The sequence below is a fragment of the Megalops cyprinoides genome, chromosome 15, assembly GCF_013368585.1.
Source record: "Megalops cyprinoides isolate fMegCyp1 chromosome 15, fMegCyp1.pri, whole genome shotgun sequence".
Lineage (NCBI taxonomy): Eukaryota > Metazoa > Chordata > Actinopteri > Elopiformes > Megalopidae > Megalops > Megalops cyprinoides.
In genome coordinates this window covers 21,920,552-21,948,347 of record NC_050597.1, presented here as the reverse complement: position 1 = coordinate 21,948,347, position 27,796 = coordinate 21,920,552, and the positions used below count along the sequence as shown (strand labels likewise).

The window sequence follows — 27,796 nt, the reverse complement described above, 5'->3', positions numbered from 1 at the left end:
GACTAAACAATTGCAAAGTTTCCACTTTAAAGAGTGCCAGATTGGTGTGGCCTTGTAATTCAAGGATCCTAAAGGAAAAGCACTCCACATCGTGAAACGCAAAACCAATCTATCCCTTCTTCTCTGAACAATGGAGTCTACCTCTTTCTGCAACACTGACACAAGCACATAAATACCTGTCAGTTCTTCTCTGAGCACTTTGGAAACTATACCTGCACGTTCAATTAAAAGACGTGCAGGTGATCGTTCTCATTTTTTCTAGGTCAAGACAACAAGACTGTGGAGAGAATATGCATTGAGATCACACAGTCCTGCAAGCTCCAGGATATTTCAGAAACCCCAAACACTTTATTCAGGACACTGTATGCTCCGTAAGGTTGCACTTGGAAAGATTACGGCTGTGATTCAGCAAGGGTTTTCTGTACTCCTTCAGAAAAAGAGACAGCTGCCAACACTCCATCCTTTGCCAACCGTGAGGTAAGAAAAACAGGGGTCATAAGCATGCCATAAGATAAAGACCCCTCCACAGCTCCTCTTGCTAAAAAAGAGTGTGAAACATTCTCATGTTTGATAGTACACTAAACCCGCCTTGACAATTCAGCCTTTTCCAAAAATTATATTGTCTGCAAAACAGCTGATGGTTACCAACGAAAAGAGGTGGGGGAGAAGAGGAAGTGAAAATTGATTTTGCACATTACAGAAAACCTGAAGAGAAGGACATCACCTCCAAGACAAGCACAGACTATACCAGAATTATGACCTTTAACCCCTGCAGGCCACAACCCTCACAGGCTCCTCACGACAAAAGGAGACTCAGGACCCCTACAAGGGCAGCAGGAGATTTGAAACTGGTGTGAAACTAGGAGTATCTGACCTGCTTGTCATCTGACATACAAAACTCACAGGAAAGTTAACTGCACCAGATCGTGGTTTTACATTGTGTTCCACTGTGAAAGCCACAAGAAGACACTTTGAAAAACAGCTGAAAATGCATGTGAAAATATTACGGTAAGTGAGCTCACGGGGGTGCCACGTTCAAAGACATTACTTTCGGTAAGCGCTGCAGATGCGTCACTGCAGATGCGCGATTCCATATGCATCACCCGGTCGCATTTTGAAAGCAATTGTTTTCACTTCGCTGGAAACCACGTTCAATCGGTTGAAATAATTTACACAGTGCAAATGAGGCAAGGTGCGCATTCGGACCACAAATGAGAAAGTCATGTAAATGGTGTTCCAGTACGAGCCTTTTGCAGAGTCGAACGGTGCAGAACATTTACAAAGGGAAGAATGAATTTTGGGCAGGTTGTTACAGTGGAAGTGGCCTGTGTGTGTGGAACAGCTGGTCTTGCCTTGCAGGGTGGGCAGGGCAAAGATTGCAGCCAGGAAGGGGATGATCCCCCCACTGTCACAGTGAGATCATGAAAGTAGGCCATCCCAGGAGAAATAACACGCATGCCACAGCAAGACAATCAGCTATCACAATGTTGTGAGAGTGACACACTGGTGTGAACATACAGACTCGCTGAACTGATAAGGTTTAAGTCAACGCAGTCTGGCAGATGCTTCCATGAGAGACAGAAGTCCATGCTTTTTTCTCCCCTGCATGTCATTTTCTGAGAGGCCCACCACATCACCAGCGGGTAAACATCAGTCCAAGGTTGTTTGTTAAGCAAGTGTAGACTTGATTGCGAACACATAACTAGCAAGGATTAGACTATTTGTTGGATATTTGTCATGTAAAAATATAACCATCATTAATAACAGTATGATGCGCTAACGGTAGGAAACCTATTTTTTAAGACAATTCACAGACATTTACTTTAAAATGAGATCCGTCAGTTTGCGCAAGAGGCCAAGGTGCCTGGTTACAGATAGTTTATGTAAGTTGATGGTGCGAAGGCGCTGTCTGCGAAGGTCAGATAAAACAACCTTCTGTCATCCGGCATAAAAGCCAGATTGGCGCCGTCGGCACCCCGGTCAGGACTCCCTTGCGCAAAAAGGCGCTCATGATTCTGCGTCCCAAGTTGGACTGGGTTCATTCCGATTGGCTGACACTCTGAAACTTGCTCGCAGCTGCAGTCACTGTGGTTGCTTCAACCGCGTGGCAGAAGTTGCGCTCGAAAAATTAGTTTTTCATTACATTTTCGAGTCAAATGTAACCAGTCAGTGTGCACTCTGGAAACCCTTCTGATCATTTTCGAATGCATCTCTAATAAATTGCGACACCTTACAAGTGGCTGTTTTACTCAGTGCTAGGTCATAGAGTCCGTGTGGATGAAAATTTATATTTACTTTCGCCTTTAAATTACACTACAAACATATTCACTGTCTTTCACATAAAACATATATTTCCTCAGTACAGTGGGGGTATCTTAACTTGTTTACAGTTTCAACATTCACAATTATACCATGATTACACATTTCGGTGCAATACTTTCCTTCAGTATAGGCTCTAATGCAGTCAACGCCATTCTGTTTCCAAATTAGAAACTGCACCACTCTCTTGGAAACAACACACGTTTGAGCCAAAATGGCGCGCCGAGGACTCAAATTAAAAAAGAGCTACTGCGCTGCGGCAGTTGCCAGGGGATATGTGAAGGGAGGGGGTGTGATTGGCTGAACTGGCCTTGTTGCCTTGGCGACGGCAGGGGGTTTGGTAGCGTTGCCGTGCGGCGTGATCTCTGCGCTGCCTGGATGGAGGAAGCAGCTGCTGATCTCTGACACAGTGCGAGAGAGACAGGCATCTATATGAACATACTGTATACAGAATCTCTGCCATATTGCTTAACAGGCACAGCGTGCATGAATGTAAGTACACAGTTGTGTGTATTTTGCTTCCTACAATTGTACAGTACCGTGTTTGGCCACATCGTATGTAGCATGCGACTGTTTTTTACTGAAAAGAACAAAAAATGTATGCAATTGAGCAAGCCAACTTACATACCTTGTCTAGGAAGCTATCTATCTAGTTAGATTTGAAGCTGGAACGTGACGCGGGCAGTTTGGATTCTCCCCATTAATTTTTTTGGACATTAGCATTTTGAATGATACTGCACGCCGTGCTTACTTAGATTCCTGTTTTATATCTTCAGTTCGAGCATTGCATTTTTCCGTGGACCAACCATGTTTTTCTCCTTTCGTCCATGTGGTTTAGCTAGTTAGCCTGCTAGCAACCTAGCGGCTAACTTCTTTGTGGTCGACGCTGGCGAATATTGCGTTGTTTTTGTTACACTTCTAGCAAGGCATTAAGTTAAACATTTGGACACGTTGGTGCAACATTGTTTTCGAAGAGATTCAACGAGGTGGCCAGCTAATTGTTTGATAGCTAGGTAGCTGGCTATTAACATTTTAGACACGCAATTTTTGCCAGCTGCCTTGTTGTAGCATCGTGTGCGCATGCAAGTACAGCGGTGGTATGAGATTCTAGAAGGTTAGCTCGCTAACTACAGAGCTTTCATTCTGATAGTTATCTTACGTTTGGTTAAAATGTTGCGACACCTAGCTAGTTTGTAGTGGTTCGCAAACTGTGTCGAGGAAACGAAAAAAAATGAGTTGCGTATGTAATTAAATCAAATTGGATTCTGTGTTGTATGCAGGGTGTGACATTTTTAGACCTCTCCTGGCGAGAGTTGAACTTTTTTCATTGCCGCGTTTTATCGGCAAACACTGGCCAGCCAGCTCGCTTGAATAGCTGCGGAATTTAAACACTCGCAAAACAATGTATTCCATTATGCAGTTCAAGGGTAGGTGGACATACAGTTAGCTGACTAGCTGTCCATTTGTGGCGAGAATGTAGGGCAACTTTGTAACACGAGTGGAGGGAGGGGGGGTGCTTGATTTGTGATCCTTGTGTTGTATACTTTTATTTGGACCAGTGTGTTCGTTTTTAACGGACAGAAAACTTGGTCCGACTTTCGATAATAATGGTGGAAAATGTGGCTATGGTGGAGTTTTTTGCTCTTTATTTCCGGTTATTCTTGATGTAGATAACTGCGTCGAGTGACAGACACGTGGTCAAAGGCAGCAGAGAGCTGAGCGAGCGAACGGGTTTCAGAGAGCGAGAGCGGTCCGCCGAGAAGCTGAGGCTACAAATATTTCTGGTTGACGGAGTGTGTTTTCGCCCCAGTAGCCTAGCTGAATGCACACACATACACACACACACATACACCCGCACCGTGCCCGCGTGTGAAATACAACAGTGAAGTTCCATTCTGCACGGCGATCTGAAAGTAAGCGGCATAGCTTGCTATCAGGAAGCAATTTTCTGTGTCGAGAGATAATTTTAGCCCTGGCAGCGAGCAGCCCCCTCTGCGCGACCCAGTCTAGGGACCCTTCGCTCTGACGAACAATGAAACGTGCCGTTGGACTCTCTATGAAACTCTACTGTAACAGTACTTGTACAGGCTTCACTTGTCAGTCGGTTTTATCCACAATGAAAGAATTGTCTTTGTGTAAAGTCTGTTAATAGACACCGCTCTGCTGGGTGCCTCTTAATTGCCTTTACAGGGCCAGAATTAACTGATTACCGTGAAAAGCCCAGTCCTAATAGTGGCAGTTACTTTTACGACCCTTGCTCCCCTTTCCGAACGAGGTTTTTGAAATTCTTTTCTTTAGCTGGAGCGTGGTCTTTTTACGTTACACAATCTGTTACAAAGAGGTTCAGTGTGGCACAGGAGCGATCAGCTCAGAATTACCGAATCACCACATCAACCTTGTTGGCTCGGGTCATAAATTAACATTTATGTTTTTTCCAGCAACTGCTAAAATTATTAATGATGGGGTGTATCTGTTGGGGGGAAAAAAACCCTAAATAAACAAGCATTTGTGTTGAGCATGACAATGCACTCTTTGATCCCATATAATAATTGCTGAAAAAATAAACAGCAGGTCCATTCTGTAAACATTTCTTTGGATTTAGCACTGGTGACAGGGTATGACCTTTTCATTACAAATGTAGTGCAAAGGTTAATGTTGAGAATAGACAGAGAGGCTGTTCTTAGTATGTGATGTAATAGATTATCGCAAGTATGTCCCAGATTTGCAATGCATTCTGAACAGTTTCTGAGCGCTCTCTCTCTCTCTCTCTCTCTCTCTCTCTCTCTCTGCAGAGATACACTGTGCACATGACGGTTGGCAGGGAAATTAAGTAGTCTCATTTTACAGGCAGTTGCAAAGATAGTATCTGCTTTCATAGCGTGTGTTGTGTTTGTGTGCGTGCGGGCTCTGTTCCCCTTTCCCCGTGTTTGTGTGCGTTGTGCGAAAGCGTGAGAAGCAAAGCTTGGTCGTGGCAGGGGTACCCTTGAAATGACTCGGATTGTCACGTAAGTTGCTTGTGCTTTTCTGTGGCCCGCCACGCTGTAGTTTGTCGGGCAGAGTGGTGGTAGTGGGTGTGGGAGTGGGGGGGGTGTGGGGGTGGGGGGGGAGGCGGGGTGCGCTTATCCTGTTTGGTTTAGCAGATGTTTGCTGACAACTGTGCCACAGATAAGACAGCAAACAAGCAGCTGAAGGTAGAAGTTAGTGAGAAGAGACCAACCTGCGGCGTTACTGGCAGGAATTTAGGCCAATGCGTGGTCTGCGCGCACGCATGTGTGCTGACGGGAGGGGCGGGTTTTCCTTGGAACCATCTGCTGAGCCAGTTGCCCTTTGTGTAGGAGAGGCACATGCCATGGGGCTAGACTGGAGGAGAGACTGCTCGCACGTTAAAGCGTACTGCACATGCTCGCGGTTGCTGAAGGGTAAATATTTCAATTGTTGCCGGATGTAGAAAGGCATAAGTGCTCCCCGTACCAACGGTGCCAAGCGATCGTCCCTAAAAATAAAGTCCCCCCCCCCCCCCCCCTATAAATTATGCACTTTTGACTGCCGCCGTTGGCACGAGGCGCTTTTCCGCAGTGCCCGCCACGCTGGTGCGGGTGGCACGTGTTGTGCGGCGGCTGCGAGCGAAGGAGGGATCCACCTCAAGCGTGCCACGTGCTGCAACGCTAAGTACATCAACGGCGGAAGACGCCAGGGTGATCGCGCCCGATTTGGCCCCGCGCTTTGTTTCGCATTCCGCGATGTTCTCGGGAGCGGGAGACGCCCGCGCCATTCGGCTTGGAAGAGAGGGCGAATACGGCCGTTCTCTTTTCGGGGTAAAATGTCCCAAACGTCCCCTGAAGTCCAGGACCATCGGAAACGTTCAAGGGAAGGAACGCTGACAGACCGGAGGGCGCTGAGATACAACGTGAGCCCCGCGGGAGTTAAACAGATCTCACCTGTGAGCAAGTCGGGAAGGTTACCCACCGACAGTCCCACTGTCGCCCACTGTCCTGGCCGTGGGGCGGCTCTCTTTCTTTTCCGAGAGACTGGCCATGCCAAAGCTGTGGAGGTAGAGGGAGGCCTGGATGACCTGCACACAGAACTTGCAACAGACTTCCAGGAAGGACGGAGCCAGCAGCCATGATACCGTGGTAATGCATTGAGAGAATGTTACGGCGCTTCTCAGCAAAGCAGGGGGAGGGGGGGGGGGGTGGCACTGGAGACACTGTTGCACCACCGCGCTGATGCCCCAGTGCATTTTGGGAAGTGGTCCCTCTGAGTGTAAACCGTAAACAGAACTCATCTGCAGCGGACTGGAGCTTTTGCTGAGCAAAAGAAAGGGAACGATCTGTGGACAGGTTCGCCCGAATGAGATTCTCCCTCTTATTCTGTTAAGGTGCACGCTTTTGTAGGCAGTCAGTGCCTGGGGCGAAAGTATTCCTGGCTCACATTTTACAATTCTGAGTCTGATGTCAGCCCTCTGGAAACATAGGAAGCTAAATATCCTTCTTGGAAAAAAAAAGGACACATACTCACATTCACTATTGTGTTGTGGGAAATACTGATCCCTGCAAATCAGAGAGTGAGTGACTGAGTTTTGCTCAAGGAATCAAGCTTAGTTGTAGCACAGTTGCCCTTATGATCTACTCTGAATCCGCAAAGTTTACTGCCGTTCTTAATTAAGAACCGGTTTTGCGTGGTTCAGTAGGGACAAAAGGGAGGAGATACGATCAATGCTGCGAGGGGAGGGTGGCGAGGTGTCTCTCTTTCTGTCTACATGAATACACAACACATGAGATGGCTTGTTGTGACCTATTGCTTTATTCTTTTGTGTAACAGAACATCTACATCAGCAAACTTTTCAGCAGTTTGATTCTGCAGTGTGACCACACATCACACACTCTTGCGCACACTTGTACATGAGATTCATTGTTTGGTTAGGTGTGAGTTTGCATGCAAATGCCAAGGCAAAAAGCCTCTGCTGTATGAAAAGCTGAGACATGCTAAATTTGAGCATTTAGACGCCCATGATGGAACTCTTTGTCATGGTTCTCAACCCCCAGTGAGAGCACAGGCCTTGGCTGTGACAGTAACGGAACCCGTTCTTCATTGCAAAATGGTGACAGAAACGCACGTGTTCTCATGTGTCTGCTGTTAAGATAATTGCGATTTCCGTCATGTTTGCATTGCAAGAAAAGATGGAGGAGAAAGTGCTGGACACACCTGAAGAAGAAACCAGCAGCCCAACATTGTCTTTAAGGCTCGTTGGCTTGTAGTGAACAGCATTGACACAATCAGACACCGTGTACTCTGTACACTTGTTGTGACTCCTGTGACGTGTAGAAGTGCAAGCCGCATGTTCTGTTCGTGGGAACGGTGTAGCCGCGCGAGTAGAGAAGAATGACGAAGAAGATCCCCTCTGCCGTCCTCCTATTGCTGTCTTTTCAGAAGTGGCGGTATTCCGTAGCCAGTCCCACCAGCATCTCATCTTTCACCTCGTCTCGCGTTCCTGTGGGACGGTACAGTGTGGACGGGCCGGGATCAGCAGTCTGTATTGCGCCCACGTGGTCGGTGGCTGGGGTCCAAACCCGCACGACCCGAGTTTTGTCACCGATCCTCTCCGCCTCGATCTGAGTCCCGGGCCCTGCTGTAATTATCTGGCCTTTGTTTAGCGCCGACTCCTCCTCATAATGATTCCAGCTGCACTCATTTTTCATCTCCCGCTAGCCCTTTTTTTCCCTGCTTTTGCCCTGAGCAATAGACCAGGAGGCAGGACATCCCCAGGAGACCATAATGCTTTAGTTGTCTTGGTTACGTGACATCACCAGAGCGTGGTAATCAAATATAGGCGGCTGCTCTGAATTTGGGTTGCAAATGTGCGCTCTTCTCTGTCTGGGGAGCGTCCCCCCTTCCCACTGTCACAACTTTGCCCCCCCCCCAACTGCCATCCACACCACCATGTGTGTGTGGTTGTTTGCACGCTCATGTGTTTTAATGCACACATGACTGTGTTTATGTGTGTATGAGTTTGTAAGTACTTAGGTTTATGGGTGTGTTTGGAGGCGTGACTTTTTTTGTGTGTGTTTATGTTTATGTTTGAGTGTGCAAATAACTGGGATTGAGTGTGTGAGTAACTGTATGTACTGTATATTTGTGTCTGAGTTTGTGAGTAACTGTGTTTGTGTGTGTGTTTGGGTGAGTGAGCGACCGTTGGTGTGCCTTTGCATTTTGATGGGCTGTTGCTCCGCCGCGGCGTCTGGTAGTCGACCTCGCGTGGAGCTCGGTGTCTCAGAATTGGTCACAGTCTTGGTTGCTGTGCAGTGAGTCTTTCGGGACCCCCCGCTCCCCCCCACCCCTTCCCCTCTCTCGGGTCTGGGGGGGGATTTAAGGCGTCTTTTCAGCAGACAGTTTGCCGTTATGGTCCCTCTCCCCATTGAAAGTGATGCTAATGGTGCCGCTGTGGTGATTGTGAGAGCGGGCCCAGCCTGCGCCCTGTGTCACGCTCAACAATGGCCCCTTGTGCAGGTCACTCCTGCCTGAATAAACGGGGTTTGTTTAATTGAGATGGCAGTGTGACAGCCACGCAGGCCACAGACTGCGCTGGGGTGACCTAGATCACGGGGGGGAGGGGATGGGGATGGGGTTGGGTGTGTAGGGTAAGACAGAAGACCCCTTTCTCCCGGAGAGAGTTGACGGGCGGTTAGTTGTCCAGGGTGGCGCTGTGGTGCTGAACTTTGTTCTCCGTGATCGCTTACCCCGGCTCAATCACAGGCGTTTCACTTTCTGTAATTAGACCCGCTGCTATTGTCTTCTCTCTCGTCCCTGCAAAAGGATCCCAACGAGTACACCTGTTTGTTGCCCATCTCATGAATATTCATGAGCTGGGTGTCCTGGAATGCGTTTTCTTCCTAAGCTGTTGGGGGGTTTTAAGGACTCAGCTTAGACAACACAGTAATGTATAACAACCAGTAAGTAAGTCTTACTGCTGATGTATACTCAGAAGCACCTGCCTTTACATCTCTGTCAGTTGTGTAGAGAGTTAGGGACTGAACATTAAGTTAAAGGGTAAAGTACTTAAAATCCGGTTCTAGTCAGTCAGCTCTAGTCAGCTAGTGTCATTTAAATGTTTTGAATCTTGTTTAAATACAAGACTTTTTACCGACAGCCAAATGGTAATCATATTCTGTTTTTATTTGTGTTGAGCAGATCAAAGTTTTAGACCTAACCCTCAAAAACAAACTGTATTTCACCTTCTAGATTTAAGGGCTCCCTTGAGCAGAGGATGCTCCGACATCACTGTTCTGGCAGACTGACCCAAGTTAGGTGGTGGCCCTCCCTAACTCTGCCTAATGAAACGGAATAATTACATCAAAAAAACATGCTAACGAACAGCAACTGTTTCCTCCAGAGAAGGCAAGGACTGTATTGATTGGGTTGCTAACTCAAACCATCGATCTGTGTGCATGCAGAAGCTGTTTTTGTGAGTTCACGTGGGGCCAGGTGAGCCTGACTGCACGTGAAGCCCGCGCAGCGGAGTTGGTTTATGGGAGGACGTGACTTTGGGGCGAATTCTGAAGTACATCTGCGGGGCAGATAAGGAAGCACGAGTGTTTTAATGATAGCGGATGTGCGCTTTGAAGAGCTCACCTCCGTGGCACTCATCGCTGATAAAGTTCAGCTAAATGAGGAGTGTAAACGTTAATGGGGGTATGTCTGCTGGGTCTGAACCGTGCCTCTGCTGTCTGTGCGGCACAGTTAGAGGTACCTGATTAACTGAGCTAAAGACCAAGGTTACCAGCATTGTCATTTTCTGTATTGGCTGTTCATGTGCTCACTCACACCTTTGAACTTTGCTACATAAGGCAACCTAGAAAAAGACTATAAAGACCAATTGTCATTGCTCCTTGAAGGGATTTCGTACCTTTGACTGTAGTGTTAGCCTACCGTTTTGGTTTCACCTGATTGGGTCTTGCTTTTTAAGCTCCCTGGAAAACGTGTTTGTGGACGTGTTTGTTTGGGAGATTGCTTTAATTGGGACAAAGCACAACAAGCAGATGGGCCTGGTTGATAAAGGATAGTTTTGCAGTCTTCGGCTCTTCAGAGAATAACTATGAGCCTTTTACGGCTCACACAGACTTGCTTGAAATGGAGTCTGCACACTACTCCCAAGCTCCCAAGTGGTTATATTTGCACATACAAATAACACAGACTACCTTTTGGCTCATGGGGACCATTGTCATGACCTGAGGGAATCGAAACTTTATTGTTTATATGTGCTGTAAAATCTCATGGGAGCAGTAGAGTGGCGTGCTGACTCTATTTCATATTTCCAGTTTATGTTTTTGTCCTGCACCTGCCACAACTTTAAGGACGTGCATGTGAATCTTGATTGTGTTGGCTCATTCTGTCCTCGGCCTGTGGTTCCGGCACTGCAAACTGACAGACCTTCCAGAGGGCCCGCAATCAGGGAAGAGGTGGTAAAAAGCATTCCTGGCGACATTGTTAGCTCAGAGATTGCGACTTCGGGTGTCAGATTTCATCGGAATCCAATACTTGCCTGTCTGACACACACCTGTCCAGCAGGTGACAATGGGTGGGGTGTAAGATGTCAGTGTGACAGATTGTGAATTTTTCATTTCCTCAGACGACCCCGCTTTATGTTATTTTGGAAGCTCGCAGCAACAGAGGTAGATATGGAGAAATGCAGAGCGATGGCATTTGATTTTTCTCGTGCTCAGTCCTCTTTTTCTGCTTCGCTTTCAGTATTAGCGTGGCTGCGGGCATCGCCACCACTTCCTCCTCCCTCGCGTTCCCTCCCGCTCTGAAGTCGTCAGTTGTTGTTGTCACAGCAACGCACCGCTGATCGGCAGGGCGAGCGGCTGGAACACCTGGCCTCGCCGCTCTGCCGCTCGTCAGATGTGATGTCATCGCCACGCGCCCACACAACCTTCCACTGACAGGCTAGACCTGTTTTGAACTGCCGCGGGCCTCCTTGAGGCTTGATTGTCTGTAAAATACAGTGGATCAGGTTATACTGATGAATATGTCTGTGTGGCAGTCTTGATACTGTGTGTTTGTTTTTCTTAGGAATTGTAGAAAATGTTATAACCTCCGTTAAGAATGTGAAGATGAAGGAAACATTATTTTCTCTGATGTTTTTGGCAAGTGTGATTGAGGAAGTGAAAGGAAATCACTTGCATGTATGGGTGATTTCTTTGCTATTAAAAGGTATATAATCACCCCGAAAGCATGGCCAGTGCCTGCCTACAATCACATCTGGGGTTTACAGATAAATCCACTTTCTGCTTTATGGTGGCAACAAATTTATGGCCATAGCAAGCAGTGAATTTTGAACAGAGATTGCAGAGGGCATAGAAACCATTGCTTAAGAGAAACGGTTCTGCAAGACTTTGCCACAGTTAGGGCACAGAAAGTTTGTCGCTGCAGGGAATATGTAAACTGTCTTGTAGGTTTGTGATGTAAATGTAAAAGCGTTGTATTTATTCCCTGTGTGCAAATGATTGGTCACGAGATCACAAGCTTCGTGTTACTTCGAGGTGCACTCTTGCCCATCAGGTAAACGCACACGAATGGCACAGGCAACTGCAGTATTACCTGTCTGAGCGAAGACACTCCCTGTACTTTAGCTGAAAGCTACAGTGCTACACATGAAAAGGCTTGCCACTTGTGCTCAGGTAATTTTTTTTTTTTTTGCCTGCTAAATTAACTTCCTCTAAAGACTTGATTAATGCAGGCAGCTCAGCTCTCAGCTGCATGTTTATAAAACAGGTTGTGAAACGTCGCTGGAGCCAACACAACGGCTCCTTTGTCTGGAGAAAACGGTTTCTCTGCGTAGTGCTAACACATGGGCCTGAATGTGGCACCGCAGTACCACTTCTATGTTTGCTCACACATCGGGTGGAGCTCAGGTCAGGTTCGTCCCCGCGTCCCTGTCTCGTTCAGCCTGGAGCTTCCGCTCCCTGGGACCCACAGCCTGTTGTCTGGAAAGCTGTGTGTTAAAAGTATTATTATTAAGCCTCATACGTGCCGTTATGGGAGCGTGCGACCTTCATGTCACATTGTCATGACAACATCTGTCTGACCCAAAAAAAAAAACATGATCCGGCGGTTCGTTTGGTCAGGCATTTCACAGAGCTTTGCTAGCAGCAGTGCAGGAAAGCGCAGATGGGAGAAAGTGTCTGGATAAACTGCGCCGACTCCGTGGTGATTCATTCGGCTGCTTCGCGAACTTCCGACCGAAGTCCCCACCCCCCCCCCCCCGTAATTTGGTTGCCGATTGTGTGTTTATTGCCTAATGAAATAATCGGGCGGTGTAATCACAAGTGGGTCGATGGAGCAGTTCCGCCGCCGCGGCTCGCGGAGGTCTGGGGTACGGTGGCCATGCGCTCGGCGGGTCCGGCTGCAGGCCGGAGCTGGAGGTCTTGCAGCAGGCACCCCATAGCCATAGTCAGTTGTGCTCACTTTCTTCATGTGTTCAGGTCGCATCCAGGTCGGAAGGGAGGAGGCAAAACGGGGCTTGAATTTGGACTAGAATTTGGGTTAAATACGTTGATCTGGTCTGAATACAGAGATGAAATTTATTAGGTCATAAAAGCTTTGTGCAAAGTAGACTGTAGTTTGAGGCTTTACGCGAGAGCTCCGGATTCAGCCTGCAGCCAGTCCCTTCTTGTAGGTCTTGCTCCTGGAGTTGTGGTATTTCGTCCTGTGGAGGCTTGAGGACCCATCACCTGCCCTGTTTTCTGTGGCACGATGGCTGGGTATTCACAGCCCAATGCTTTCCAGTAGAATTCCTCGAAATTGCTGCGTTCGCCTCCTGCCGCTCTACGAGTGTGACAAGTCAGGGGGCGTATCAGTCCATTCTCGTCAGTGTCAGGACGCCTCTTCCTGGTGCGCCCAGAGCAGGTGGCTCTTAGATCATAAGCTGTGTGTTTACACCACACAGTAACACCAGCAACAGGATGCACAGTCTGACTGCAGTGTAGCTGACACCAGCTACACCTCACCATTCTTTAATTTTTATTGTGTGACAACCTCATCCAGGAACAGCCTCTTGATGGCTACTGCTAGGAGGTTATTTTCTATAATTAATATAAAATGTTTTTTTTTTTTCTTTCATTTTGGCAGTGTAACCAGTGCAGTTTGGTTTGAAGTGGGGGGGCGCAAATGGGTGAAGTACAGTGAACAGGTGGCCTGGGAGTTGAACTGTGACCCTCAGGTGTTCCTTGCCTCCTGCATGCCCCCCCGGTCCATCTCTGCCTATCCCGTCCCTGCGTACTGAGGCTTCTCCAGCTTCATGAATTATTGATCGCTGCCATTTGCTGAAGCGCGGGATAATTTACCACCCACCTCCAACCGTCACTCCCACTACCAACTCCACCCAGCATTCAGCTCTTGATCCCGTAGGGGATTCTGGACCGGGACAAGTGTCCGTGGCACCAAGGTGTCTTGCAAAGAATGCCGGGGCACTTCACCACAAGGGAGAGACCAGAAGCCGCCCTTCATTAAGATTGCTAATCGGTCCGTCCTGTGTCTTGCATAGTAGCCTTTTGTGTAAACCATGGGTGGATCGTTGAAAGTGGAATGGGCTATTATGAATCGAGGTGGACCGGCTTTTTGATTTCCGGAGTGAGCTAATGGATTGATATTGTCTAGGCTGTGTGTTGAGTGTCTTTTTACAGCAGACGTAGCGCTTGCAGTCGGAGGTATCGGAGCTGAAAGGTTAATGCTGTGTAAACTGAGCGCGCGCGGATCCCTGCAAGGTCGACGCGGCGGGCCCGCGTGCGGCAGGCAAGAGGGACCGTGTTTACAGAAAACGGACATGCCGAAGAAGCCCCTCCCCCCCCCCGCGAGGGCACGCGGCGCTCCCCCCGCGCGGAGCTGCCCGAATTGCTGGGCTGCGTCCGCGACGTCCCGCTTCGCCGGCCTTCAGTTTCACTTCACTCTGCTCGAGAACGAAAAGAAAACTGCCGGCCCACCTCAGGCCAGAAACCAGCCCGCGTACGTGATGACTGGAGGTGTGAAGTTTACCTCGCGGCGCCTCGCGGTGACTCGCAGGGCCGTAGGGCGTGTGGCACACCTCTGTGAGTTTAGGGCGGGCGCGGCCCCCGAGAATGTTGTGTACACCTGGCTTCCTGCGATCAGACGCAAACCGCTTTGTGGACCGCGTCTAAAAATGTTCTCACAGTGTTCTCGCGGAACGACACCTAGCCACCACGGTCGGCGTCTCCCCCTCTCCCTCTTTGAGTGCTCAGTATTGAGCCTGTGCTCTTCACCTCTTAATGCTGGCCTAAGCAGTTCCAGCGTGTATTGATCCCCCCCACCTACATTAGACTGAGCCTGCAGAAGAGCCTCATCCTTTACAGGGCTGGATGCCGTGGCAACCGTACGCAGACGTGGAAGAGGGGCGTCAGCTGCTTTGTCTCACAGCCACACCAGTCTCTGTTAAATTACTGGCGCAGAATCCCAGGGCTGGAGATGGGGTTCCCACAGCACACACACTGATTCGTTCACCAGTGCCCTCTCCTCTGTTAAGTACCCCCTATGAAGTCTGCTGGGGTTCTGGCATCAAGTTAGTTTTTTAATTCGGTAGCGAAGTCCCGCCTCGAGGAGTGTCTCGAATTCTGCAGCTGTGTGCATGAATGCGTCTGTGGAGACATCCTGGCCCCCGTCTCTGTTTGCCGGTGGAGCCGGTGTCTTCAGCTGCGTTAGCAGGAAGGAGAACTCCGTGCCCGCCGAATGGGCTTTAACTTGGGGGCGAGACAGTGGGACTGGGTCTGTCCTGTCCCCGGCTCCTCTCCCCCCCTCTCTCCGTCCGCCCTCTCTCGCGAGGGGTCCCCATCGAGGCCCTGCGCCGCGCGCACCGGCTCCCGGCTTTTTGATGTCTTTGATGGCCACGGCGGTAATGATAATGGTAATAGCGGTAATGACCAGCCCGTAATCGCGTGAGAGCACTTCCGACGGCGCGCTGGAAACAGCGGCCGCTTTGTCCCGCTCCATAGATATTGAAATGATGGGCATGGGGGGTGGGGGTGGGGGGGTAGGGATGGGGGTGGGAGAGAGCGCGTGAGTGCCTCTGAAGGGGATGAGTGCTCTCTTTAGCGCCTCTGCTCCCTCTGATCTGAGAGGCAGCGGCTTCGCCGGCGAGCCGAGGTGCGCTTTGTGTTGCTAATTGGGGTTAATGAGGCCCCTCTTCCTCAGCGCCTCCTGGAGCCGAGGCAGACGGGAGGCCCCAGGTGCGTCTGGGGGGCCAGGAGCGCTGGCCATGCCGCGCGCAAAGTGCTGAGGACATTAAAGGACAGAGTGTTGACATATCAACACACACGTGTGCACACAATAGGCTACACCTATGCTTATCCAAATATACACACACTAGTCTTTAATGTCAAACACACCCTCACTTACACAAATAAAACACATGCATATGAATTGCAGTTGCATTTTAAAGAACAAGGGAGGCTGTTTAAAAAAACAAAAGAAAGTCAGTTTAATGAAGCAAATGTGATTGTGGGAAAGTGTATTAGAAAATTTAGGTGAAGTGCTTCATTGAATGTACCAAAGATGCTTTGCCTTACATGGCTAAGTACACGGCCTTTAGAAGGAAGGTTTCTATAAATCGCCAACACTTCAGACCAAAGGCTTTTCCAGCGGTTTATTTTCTCATGGCACCACCCCGGGTGCCTTTTAAGCGCTGATCTCTGCAGTGTAGTATTTGAAATAGCAGCAGAAAGTGTCTCTGTTGTGTGGGTATCAGTGGTGTTAAGTGGCCCCCGTCTGTGTGTGTTGGGTGGTTGTAAGTGGTGTGGTGCTGTACGGACAGACCGCTGCACCTGTCCCCGAGCTGCCGCGGCCCTCAGCCGGGGCCCGGGGTCTCCGGAGCGGAAGGGGATTTTGTTCGTGTCCGGGGCTCTCAGAGGAGCCGGGCTTTAACACAAACGGGCAGCTCTCTCGCCAGCTGACATCTCTGATTGCTCCACTTTCCCTGAAAGCTATGATTCATCCCGGGCTGAAGATGACTTATTTATTAATTTAGCCCTTTCCGCAGTTCTGCACCTCCCTCTGAACCGGGGGGGGGTCTGGGAGGGGGGGGGGGCGGAGAGGGCGCAGAGGGAAGCGTTTTGGAATCCGCTCACTCGCCCTTCCTGAACCCCCCCTTCTCCAACCCCAGGAAACTCAGAACTTCCTGTTCCCTGTGAGCGTTCCATCAGCTCGGGGCTGCTCTCGTCGATGGGAAGGCGAGAGCGGGGAGACTCGTGTGAGGAATCTCAACATGGCCTCCCGTGTCTCAGGTGAGGCGGGCAGGGGGTGAGCTCAGACGCGCTCTCATTCCCCTCCCCTCCCCTCCGCTCTCGCCTCCCACCTTCACTCTCCGCGTTCCTCTCTGTCCGCCTCCACCGTAGCCCCGGTTTGACCCATTTTCACTAAAATGACAGCGGCGGCGACATTGACAGGCGACAGCTCCAGCCCAACCCCCCCAACCCGAGACTGGTACGTCTGGTCCCCATCACGCGGCGTGGCGTGGGGGGGGGCAGTGGGTGGGTGGCAGGAGTTTCCCCCTCTCCCTCTTGAGATTTTTTTTTTCTAAATGAAAATGACAGCAGGGTTGTCATGGCGACATTGGGACATAGGATAAAGCCTGTTGTGAGCAGGCGAGAGTCTCTCAACTGTTCTCAGCTGCAGAATGTGTACTAAGCCAGCGCGTAATATTCTCGCAATGTTACCTCAGCGCTCGAGCAGTGTTCACACACTGGGCTAGCTTTGCAAAGACATTCAGAGAGTTATGTGTTTGCAAGGGTAGACTGTACTGGACTGTGTATGCAATCCTTACAGTCCTCTGCAGCATGTAGAACACAGGCTAACCAGTGTCCTTTAAAGAAATGCACAGATAAGTGTTGTATTGTTATTGTGTTTTAATGGGCTGTCTATTCATGTGTGGGTTATAGAGGAAAGTAGGCTGAGATTGTGCGCAGGGGAGGTATGGGGGGAACAGGCTCCGGGGTGATGTGCACAGCTCTGTGGAGTGGGGGCCTCTTGGTTATGGTTTCAGAAGTGCAACACAGGCCTCCCTGTGCTTTGATGTGTGCAGAGATGATGAGAAGCCTTACCGGGTTATTTTGTGTGTCTGTGGAGAGTCTGTTGCGGTCGTGGTTTACACTCTCCATCGTATGCTGAGAAAGGTTGATGAGCAGCTTTTAGCTTCCTTACATTTTTTTGCTAACCGGTATGTGTGTGTCTGTGTGTGCGTGCATATGCGCGCGCGCGCGTGTGTGTGTGTCTGTGTGTGCGTGCATATGCGCGCGCGTGCGTGTGTGTGTCTGTGTGTGCGTGCATATGCGCGTGTGTGTGTGTCTGTGTGTCTGTGTGTGCATGCATATGCGCGCGCATGGGTGTGTGTGTCTGTGTGTGTCTGTGTGTGTGTGTGTGCGTGCGTGTGCGTGCATGTGCGTGTGCGTGTGTGTGTGTGTGTGTTAATGATGTGTTAATAATTCAGTGAAGCGAGCTGTAGTAGGAGTGGTGAGTCAGATGTTGACTCACAGCTCAGGTCTGACAGCAAGCCTTTCCGTAAAGCACGATGTGTTTGGCCCGGGGGAGCGTGGCAGCACCCAGATGCAAGCCGTCGCTGCTCTAACACGCGCCCCTCGACGGGCTGCGAGTGACCCGCGTGACCCGCGGCCGTCCCGCTGTCCCGTCTCGCTGGCTCCGAGCCGGATTGCTCCTGTCCTGCGTTCAGTGTGGGTCTCTCTCCCTCCCTTTTCTCCTGTGTGGAAGCGCCTCCCGATCACAGTCAGGGAGGAGGTATGAGCTGACCAGTGTGCTCAAGCGGGCCTCCTCGGGGGGTCTCCTCCCGATCCTGTAGACGGAGGAGGAGAGCTTCCCCGCGCTCGCTCTGAGTGGGAGGGAGGGGGGGGGTTTCCTCTCGAAGGAGCCCTTGCTGTTCCCACGTTTCCTTCCCTTTGAGCTGAATTCAGCTGGTCCCTCCTCCTCCTGCTGAAGAGCAGCGCGCGGTTACCTCAGCCGCGTCACCGCTTTATCTTCAGCGCTTGTGGAGAATCCGATCGAAACGCCCGCACGGCATCTCTCGCCCCTATGCAGAAAGAGTTCGGAGCTGTCTGTATGTGCACACTGTGTATTGATGCAAGGATGTAGGCGTCCAAGCATCAATCTCTGTCAAGTCTAAGGCTGTGTGGGAGAATTGGGAACAAAGCTTTTGAAAATGAAAGTAGGTGGAAGTTTAGGGATGAGAGGACTGATTTATTTTCCTTTCTCTCCCCCCCCTTCTCTCCCCTCCCCTCCGCAGACCTCCCTGGTTTAATGGGTCCGATAATCGGGATGTCGCCGGATAAGAAAGCGGAAACCCCGGGCGTGCAGGAGGAGAGGGCGGGGCTGAGGGGCGCGTGCGGGGCGGGGACCCTGCCAGAGGCCGAGAGCGCCGCCAGCCCCCGGGCCACCAGCCTGGACCGGGTGGGCGGGGCCGGCGCCGAGGACGAGGAGCTCACCAACCTCAACTGGCTCCACGAGAACCTGCTGCAGAACTTCACGCTGGGCGGGCCCGAGGCGCAGCCCAGCGGCAGCCCCCTCTTCGACATCGAGGGCGACGGCGGCGCGCCCCACGCCTTCTCCTCCCTGTCCTCCGCCTCGTCCTCCTCCACCTCCCCCTCGTCGTCCTCGCTGCTGGGCGGCCGGGGCGGGGAGAAGGACTCCCTCAAGTCCAAGCCGCCATTCTCCTTCTCCCTGCTCATCTACATGGCCATCGAGCAGTCGCCCAGCAAGTCCCTGCCCGTGAAGGACATCTACGGCTGGATCCTGGAGCACTTCCCCTATTTCTCCAGCGCCCCCACCGGCTGGAAGAACTCCGTGCGCCACAACCTGTCCCTCAACAAGTGCTTCCGCAAGGTGGAGAGGAGCCTGGGCAAGGTGAGCGCTCACCTGGGGAGGGAGCACACCTGAGGCACACGGCCACACCCGACAACTGAACACCTGAGAGAGACTAGAAATACAACCGCACGCATGGGAGACACACATACACCTGAGACAGGCCCTTACCTTAGATACATACTCCCAGCAGAGAGGCACGCCTGCACCCAAGAGATGCACGCCCATTACAGAGGCTCACTTACACCTGAGCTACATATACTCATCTGAGAGCCATGCCTGCACGTGCTGGGGTTAAAACGAAGTGGGCAATGAAGAGCATAGAGGGCTCTTTGCACTGTAAGTTACAAGTACAGTACTTTCCACAGACGTCCAGCAGACAGCGTGTATTTTTGGTTGATGGGGAAGCATTTCATTTGCTAGCCAGAAGGCACATGTGCAGCCAGTGGGAACCCCCCTACAGAATGCTAGCGTTAAAGTGCATCCTCCTTTTAAGACGTCCAGTTTAATCTGCTCTCATAGAAACAAAGGAACTAGTTTTTTATTTTTTTTTTTTTGAGGGGGGGGGGTGCATTTTTCCTTCCTGCAGAGCGCTCATCATGATCCACAAAGGAAGATATGATTACTACAGACTATAAAAGGAAGATGACACATCAGAACGTTGACTGAGTGCCGCTCTGCCGTGCCAGAACTGCACTGCGCGTGGTTGGGTTTTAAAGTAGCTGTCCAGCGTTACAAATGAACAGCACGTAAAAAGCCAAGCAAGGAAACAGCGTCACATAATAATAATGTAGCGAGCGCTGAAGTGAACAGATCATACATTCACAGTCGGGCCTGTTGCAGAGAGATCGCGTCCGCTGTCTGTAGTAGAGCTGTTGTGTGAAATTCTGGAGCGGTGTGCGGCTGTATTAGTGCTGTCGTGAATGGGCTGTGCGCGACGGCTAAGCCGGTAAAGCCGTTTTAATGTGACCGTGCGCTGCTGTGAGGTTGCAGACTGAGCCGTGCGGCGGCAGTGCATTGCGGAGGCAATGTGTGTGTCGTGTGGATGTCCTGAATGCCGCGTGTGACCGCGGTGTAGGGTTTCTCTCGGAGGCGTGACCGGCCTCTTGGCTGTGAACGGGCGGCCTCTCGCTGCGCCGGACCCTCGTGATAAGAGGCAGGCGCGCTCAAGGTCACAGGAGAAGCGCGCCCGCACACACACACACACACACACACACGAGGATGAAGATAGAAGTTCACCTCCACGCGCTGTGGGAAGAGGTCTGATTTGGCACCTAGACCTGCTGGAAGTGTCTGTCTCTCTCTCTCTCTCTCTCTCCTTTTCTGCCTTGAAAGAGGGGGATGCAGAAAGGCAAAAAGACGGAAGAAACACGAAGCTGAAAGAGAAGGGTTGCCACAGATAGATATTTGCATGCGTTTATATTGCTCCACTGGGGCCAATGAAATGTCTGTCATAAAAGCATTGAACAGCAGAGAGTCAGTGAAGAGCAGCGTGTGAATGATCAGCCAAATGTGTGACACTGTTTAAGCTTTAAGGTTGTAAGATGAAGTGTGTCTTAGGTCATTTAATCCGTTTGGGTCTTTACATGTGTAATGTGTGTGTACAGTGATACCACAGTTGCAGTTGAAGGGGTAGCCGTTTTAGGACTTCAGTGACGGTTGTGGTGTATTGTGGAGAAGGTGAGAACTGAGAAAGATAGCCTCTCCCTGTTCTGATCTCAAAGCAGCCTTGAATGAAGGCATCTGCCTAGCCAATGAATGAGGATGTTTTGGATCATGTGATGTAGGATGGACCCGTGTGTTCTGGCCCCCGGTGGAGCCGCTGTCCGGCGAGCGCAGCACTGCGCAGGTCTTCGGAACGAGCCTGTGCGGCTGCCAAGAGCCCAGCGCTGGTTTCGAATGACACAGCCTGGTTTCTGTTGCCATGGCGACGTTTCCTCCTTCCTGTTTATGAGCGCACTGGTAATCTGAGTCAAGGTTATATTCCTCCTCCTAGACAGGGCTGGAGCGGAGCGCTGCGCGTGCTGACACACACACACACGCACACACACACACACACACACACACACACACACACACACACACACACACACACACGCTCGCTCTCCAGCAGTCACGTACATACGGTCGCACTCACACACACGCGCGCACCCCCATACTCATTCACACACAGAGCAGTCTCTACGCCCATACAGACACGTCACGCGGTCTACAGAGAAACAGATGCAGGCACCTCCGATTCCCCCACTCGTCACCGCACCGCCACACCACAGGGCTACGTGACACTTCCTTCACCGGAGGGGATTCACAAACGCTGTCACTTCGGGGCGTCCGTCGCTATCCATGTGGACACGGAAGGAGCCCGGGGAATAACGGGCCCATTGTCTGAGCGCGAATCCCGCGGGGGGGAGACGGCCTCGTTTCAGCCACGCTTCGGCAGGCGGTGCCGCGGCGGCCTACCTGCAGCCGGCGGAGCCTAAATTTAGGCAGCGCCGTGCCGTAGGGGGACTCTCGCCTCCCGTGACGGCCGTCCCTCCGGTGCCCCCGGCTCTGCTGCTCTCTGAATCAGGCGATATTTATACCAGCCCTGCCTGCGTGCTGGATGAGATGAGCACCGCAGCCGTGTGGCGGAACTCCCTGCGGAAAAAGCCTCCAGAAAAAGCAATGACCTCTGACCCTAGAGAGCGGTTTAAGGACAGCCAGTATCGCTGTACAGACATATTTTTCATCTCTGCTCTAGTGTAGCTGCATTGTGCCAATGACATTGTCAGTGACTACATATTGAACAAATACCTTCTATATATAGAGTAACTGAAGGAATTGTAAATCGTCTCTGAGCTGTGCAAGTCCCGAAAAAGCAATAATGCAAACTGGCCATAAATAGCTTTATAAATGGAGGCCTTAAAACTTGTGTGTTTCTGTGAGTTTTTGCCGTGCGTCTCTGCTCACGCCCCTCCCCCCCTGTTCCCCCAGGCCAACGGAAAGGGCTCTCTCTGGTGCGTGGACCCCGAGTACCGGCCCAACCTGATCCAGGCCCTGAAGAAGCAGCACCTCCCCACTGCACACGCCTTCTGCACACCTCCCGCCTCCCCGCCCAGGTGAGACTCCGCCCCTCGTCCTGTCGGGCCACGCCCCGCGAAATGAGGCGAGCTGGGCGGCGAAGGACCAGTGGGGACCACGGAGGTGTGGGGTGGGTGGGGTTAAGTTCTACACGCGCTCACCCCTGGAATGGTCAGGTGGCTGTTTCGGATGACCTGGAGGAGCGTTTGGCGCAGTGAAGGTGTGGTCACACACAACATTTGTTTTATTACTGAACAGAGAAGCACAGAACTGCAGAAAAAAGGAGATAATATCTAACATCCTCCCCACTGTAGTTTTTCAGTCTCGTTTTTTTTTTTTTTTCTCCACCTCTAATCGCTTTCTTTACCCTTTCTCTCCCTCCCTCCCTCCTCCTCTCTTCTCCGGCAGTGCCTCTTCGCCCCCGCGTCACCTCTTCCTACCGGACCAGAGTCTCTCTCTGAAAGGTGAGTGGAAAGCGCTTTTTTCCCCTCCTTTTCCCCAGCCTCAGCCGCGGGCTGTGAGAGTGGAGAAGGCGCTGTGACGACGAGGAGTCTCGCTTCCCACGAGACGAGAGAGTGTTGCTAACACCTCCCCGCGTCGCTGCGGAGAACTCGGCGCGCGTTCCTGACAAAGCAACCCCCGTTAAACCACGGGCCATCCGCCGGAGCGGCCGCAGATAACGCCCTCACACTCACAAACCCGCCGAAAGCACCGAAACACGAGAGACAATCAGACAAATGAATCCCAGACTCTTTAGTTGATAGCAGGGATTTTTTATTATTATTTTTATTTATTTTTTTTTATGAAGGATCTGGGTCTCTACAGAGGCGCAGGCTGTGCTTAAAGCTTCCATTTCGTGCATATGCCATCAGTCAGCGTGTTATTACGACCTGGCCAGGTTCCAGTCACGTCATTTGCATCATTGGTCCTTTTGCAGGTTCAGAGCACCCATGCTGTCATCTTCATCTAAAATCAGTCAGGAGTTCAGTTCACTTTATTTCATTGTAGCAGTGGGGTTCCATACAGATGCGCAACACGCTCCCGCACTCGGGAGCCTTACCCGCTTCTCTCTATCTCTTTCTCCTCCTCTACCTTTCTGCCGCTCTATCTCTCTGTATCTGCTACCTCTCCCCCTTTCTCTTTTCCTTCCTCTCTCTTTATTCGTCTGCCTCTTTCCTGTGCTCTGCTCTCTCTCTCTATCTTTCTCTGCATCTCCTCTCTCTCTCTCTCCGTCTTGGCTTGGCTATCTTCCGTAACCTTGACTACGGAGTCCCTGGTGCTGAGGTAGATGAGCGGGGAGCGTGCTGTGGGCCTCGTCTCCGCCTCATTTGGGGATGAATAATTCAGGTTGGCTGGCTGTGAGCTCGGACCCTGCCTGGCAGCGCGGGGAGCCGCAGCTCCACTGACTCTATCATGCATGTTCTCTCCTCTTCCAGAGTCTGACATTGACGCGGCCACTGCCATGATGCTCTTAAACTCCGCCCCCGGGCAGCGGGCCGACCCATGTAAGAGACTGCATCCTCACCCCCCCCCCCCCCCCACCCCCATCTGAAAACCCCTCCCGGATTATCCCTCCAACTCCCCGTCTATCCTCACACCTACTCTGTCTCTTTCTTCCTTCCACCCCCCCCCCCCCCCCCACCTCTCTCTTCTAATCTTCCCTCTCTCACACCCTCCCCCTCCCAGCTCCTTCCTCCATCTCTGTAGAACCAGGCGCCCACGTTGCCCAGATCATTGTTCCAGGCCAGGAGGTCCTGAGCATGACCTGTTCAGCGGTCTGTCATAACAGAATGCTCACTTCACCTTTGAGAACATGCTATCACCAAGACCGCATTTATTGGTTGATTTAATGTGGGTTAGGTGGGGACTGACCTCAGTTTCCATGGGGCCACGGTGGGTCCGTCATATGCGCATCAGAGACATTTCACTCATTTCCCTTCAGGTCATTGCATTGTTAATTTGCTTAGCAGACACCCTTGTCCTGGGAAAGCCACAGGGCTTACAATGCTGATGATCCATTTCAACAGCTGGCTATAAGCATACTGCAGCACCCTGCCCAAGAGTGGAACCTAACATCCTCTAGTTACAAGCCCAGAGGGTTTCCATAGAGCAACGCAGGCGTACATTGCTTCCCATGGTAGATACGCTGTGCTGTCTCTGAGCAGGTGTTGCTATGCAGTATGGATTATGGAACACGCAGGCCTAGCGCTCCATTCACACATGAGGAGTCAAGCAGAAAGCACACAGCAGCAGTGGGTCTTAAGGGCATTGTGTGTGACACGAAACAAAGCCTGCTGCTCAAAGCGAAGCCGGTGGGCGTCAAAGGAAGAGTGGCTGAATTGTCACCGCTAGACGCTACATCGACAATTGTCAGACCTGTCGGCGGCGTGACCAGAAAATGTGTTTGAACCTTTTCCCTCTGCACCTTACTGGATCCTGTTAGCCTAGTCATGTTGTGGTTGTAGTACAAAAGCCCGCCAATTGCTTTGTGTTCAGAACGGCGGACCCTTCTGAACGCGCTCTGGCTGCGTTTGCAGCGCAGCCTCCACCCCAGCCATTCAGCCAACTGCCTGTCTAACACTGAGTAACCCCCCCCCCCTCCCCAGCACCCTCTAATTACCCTAATTAAATTACATACTTTGAGCATCTGATGTGTAGACATTAGTTCTGTTGTAGCTGCTGTCATTAGCAGGGCTAGAGCTGCATCGTTATTGTAATGGATCCTTAATTATTTGCATAAACAAGCCCGTAACCTTCGGCTGATTTGATTAGGATAATGTATTAATCACCAAGCGTTTACAGTCTCCTACATAAGGTATACAGTTCTGATTACTCCTGTGGTGACGGTGTTTTGTCTCTTTTTTTTTTCCCCCAACTCTTTCTCCCCTCCTCTATCTTTCTGTCTCCCTCTCTCCTCCTCTCGGGTCCTTTGCCTCTCCCTCTCTCTCCCTGTCTGCGTGTTGTCGTGCTCATTCTCCGTCTGCCTCAGGCGACCCGGACAGTCCGATGGACCTGTCCCGGCCGGACGCGGTCGTGGTGAGCAGCGACCCCAAGCAGGATCACAACTACAGCAGCGCGCCCCTCCAGCGCTGCTCGTCCCGCTCCAGCTCCTCCTCCCTCTCCTCCCTGGAGGACGGGGGGCGGGTGCCCCCCCAGGCCCGGCGGGCCGGCAGCGAGGGCTTCCACAGCGACTCCGACTCCGACCTCGGGGAGGAGCGGGGGCGCCGGGGCCGCCCGGGCCCGCCCCGCCACCCCGCCGCCGCCGCCAGCGGGCCCCCGGGGAAGAAGGCGCGGCGCGAGGCCAAGCAGGAGGTGGACGAGGAGCTGAAGGAGGCGGCCGGCTCCCTCCTGCACCTGGCCGGCATCCGCACCTGTCTGGAGCTCTCCAAACACAATGCCAAGAGCAGAAAACTCAGCAGGAAATGAGCAGCCCTGGAACCCCCGGCTCTCCCCCGGACCCCTGACCTCTGAGCCCTAACCTTGTGATCTGGTGCCTCCTCCTGTTCTTCTGTTTAGTGAATCATCATTTTCTCTTTTTTTGGGTTTGTTCTTTTTTTCCCCCAAGATTTATTTTCAAACACGGGAATATCCCTCCCCCACACACATGGCAATATTATCATTCACACAGGAGAACAAAGCCATATTGAGACTTTTGCTACTGGGGAAAAAAAGAAAACTACACAAAACGAACTGCCAACTTCAATTGGTTTTTCATCTCGGTGCGATTCAAAGATTTTTTTTTTTGTATTCAAAAGAAAAAAAGAAAAAAATAACCTGTAAGACTTTCATTAAATAGAACAGTTGCATGCTTCCTGCCCATACACGTGTGTCCACTTCCAGGTGAAAATATTTCTACAGAGAATGAGTGCATGTCTGTAACATACAAACCTAACCCACTGCCGTAGGCTTAGTTCAGTTTCCTCTACCATGCTGAAAAAAAAGTGAAAAAAAAAAGTTACCACTGTTTTTTGGATGAAGACCACGGTCTTGAAATACCATACAAAGAGAAATGCAATAATTATTCCAAAACCTTTCTTTTTTTTTTTTTTTTTTTTTTTTTTTGGGCGATGGCTGTGTATATTTTTCCCAGCTGGGATGCTACTGTTGGAACCATGCGTTGGAACGTGGGGGACGATGTTAGGAGCATTTTGATTGGTGGATGAGGACCTAGGAGGCGCGAATTAGACGTGCAGTGGTGGGGTGCTCCGCCCTCATCCTCAGAGAGGTGAACACCCACATCCCTTCCGTGGCAGGAGAACATCAGGGTACTGCCACTACGAGGAGCAGAGTGGGCCTGGACAAATCGATGGGGTGGGGCAACTGCTCCGCCAGTAAAAAAAAAAAAAAAAAAGAACCCTACCCCCCCATCCAGGAGCATCCCCTCCTGGGAACCGACCTGCTCTTTGTCCCACTCCCCCCTCTTCCTCCTCTTCTTCCTGTAGTCGTCGTCATCATCACTGTTGTTTTGATTCATTTCCTCTGTTTTCGTGTGCAAACTGAAACCGGGATTTGCAGCAGGCTTTTATTTGGGTTTCTGTTCCGATCCTATGCAAGGTGCAGCACAGCGGTGGTGGTGGTGGGTGTGGTGGCTCTTTCGTGTCCAAACACTGCATGCGTGAGTAACCTTTGTGACCCCCAAACCCCCCCCCCATGGTGCATGTGTGAGGTCACGCCTGTGATTCTGGCGTCTGTTTGGGTGCGTGAGCTGGGTACCGCCGGTCTGTCGAATAGGAAGCAGAGAGAACCGGTCAGGCAGGAAGCAGGGCAAGAGGAAGGGCGAGAGTCGAAGAGCAGCAGATGGAGACGCTGAAACGGGCCGCGACCGAGCATGCGCGTTGCCCCGGCTGCCGATAACGAGGCCGTGCGCTGTCTGAACACCGAGGGGAAGTTTGCGGTCTGGAATATCAGGAAACCTCAAACGGAAAAAAAACTGCTGTTTTAGTGTTCCGCTGAGCTGAGAAACCGGCGTGCATTTGTTAGCAGAGGAGAAAAAAAATATGCAAATATTCAGAATGGCTGCTGGGCGTCTGCTCTTTTCCTAGGGAAATTAGACATGAGAAGGAGTGGTCCTCCGCACATTGTTCATCGTGCCATTTTCCTCTTAATATCGCCACTCGCTGCTCCACTCTTAATCTTACAGTCCTCTGTAGTACAGCTAGCGTGTGGTAATATTCACATGTAAAAATGTTAGAAAATAGAACTGTGGAGCTGATCCAGCACAAACTACATTTAAAGGGGCGAGTGTAGTAGAGCCAGACAGATGAGCAGCACTTCCCTATCTAGAAGTCTTTCGTCAGAGCTCGTCAGCTGACCTTGCTGATTGTGTCCCTGTGGCCTGTGGCCATTTCCCATGTTTTGGAGGAAACGAGAGCAGCAGAGGAAAGAAAAAAAAAAAAAAACAGAAATGGGGAAAAAATGCGTGACATGTAGCGAGCGGGCTGGAGAACAATGTGTTCATCAACAGCCCGTGGTTTACTGTCCGCGGAACGCAGCGTGAATTGGAGGAAGTCACAGAGCTGGTGGGGACATTGTGGATAGGAGAGCC

At 51.1% G+C, this 27,796-nt stretch overlaps 1 protein-coding gene across 4 annotated transcripts; it reads left to right on the top strand.

Moving 5' to 3' along the window:
• The first annotated feature begins 2,669 nt into the window (after positions 1–2,669).
• On the top strand, positions 2,670–27,796 carry foxn2a (forkhead box N2a). Of its 4 annotated transcripts, none has more exons than XM_036546971.1 (6): positions 2,670–2,811; positions 18,617–19,233; positions 22,165–22,289; positions 22,660–22,715; positions 23,688–23,756; positions 25,241–27,796. In XM_036546971.1, the coding sequence occupies exons 2-6, from the start codon at positions 18,631–18,633 to the stop codon at positions 25,675–25,677; spliced, it is 1,290 nt and encodes a 429-aa protein (XP_036402864.1). In that variant the 5' UTR covers positions 2,670–2,811; positions 18,617–18,630; the 3' UTR covers positions 25,678–27,796. The 4 variants fall into 4 exon arrangements, with proteins under 4 accessions (XP_036402864.1, XP_036402868.1, XP_036402865.1 ...); XM_036546972.1 differs by lacking the exon at positions 2,670–2,811 and adding an exon at positions 5,132–5,324; XM_036546973.1 differs by lacking the exon at positions 2,670–2,811 and adding an exon at positions 11,936–11,996.

Excerpts from the sequence above, each read along its gene's own strand:
- foxn2a (XM_036546971.1), top strand. The coding sequence starts at position 18,631 with ATGGGTCCGATAATCGGGATGTCGCCGGATAAGAAAGCGGAAACCCCG. Across the intron at positions 19,234-22,164 it reads TGGAGAGGAGCCTGGGCAAG|GCCAACGGAAAGGGCTCTCT; the intron begins GTGAGCGCTCAC and ends CTGTTCCCCCAG. Across the intron at positions 23,757-25,240 it reads CGGGCAGCGGGCCGACCCAT|GCGACCCGGACAGTCCGATG; the intron begins GTAAGAGACTGC and ends CGTCTGCCTCAG.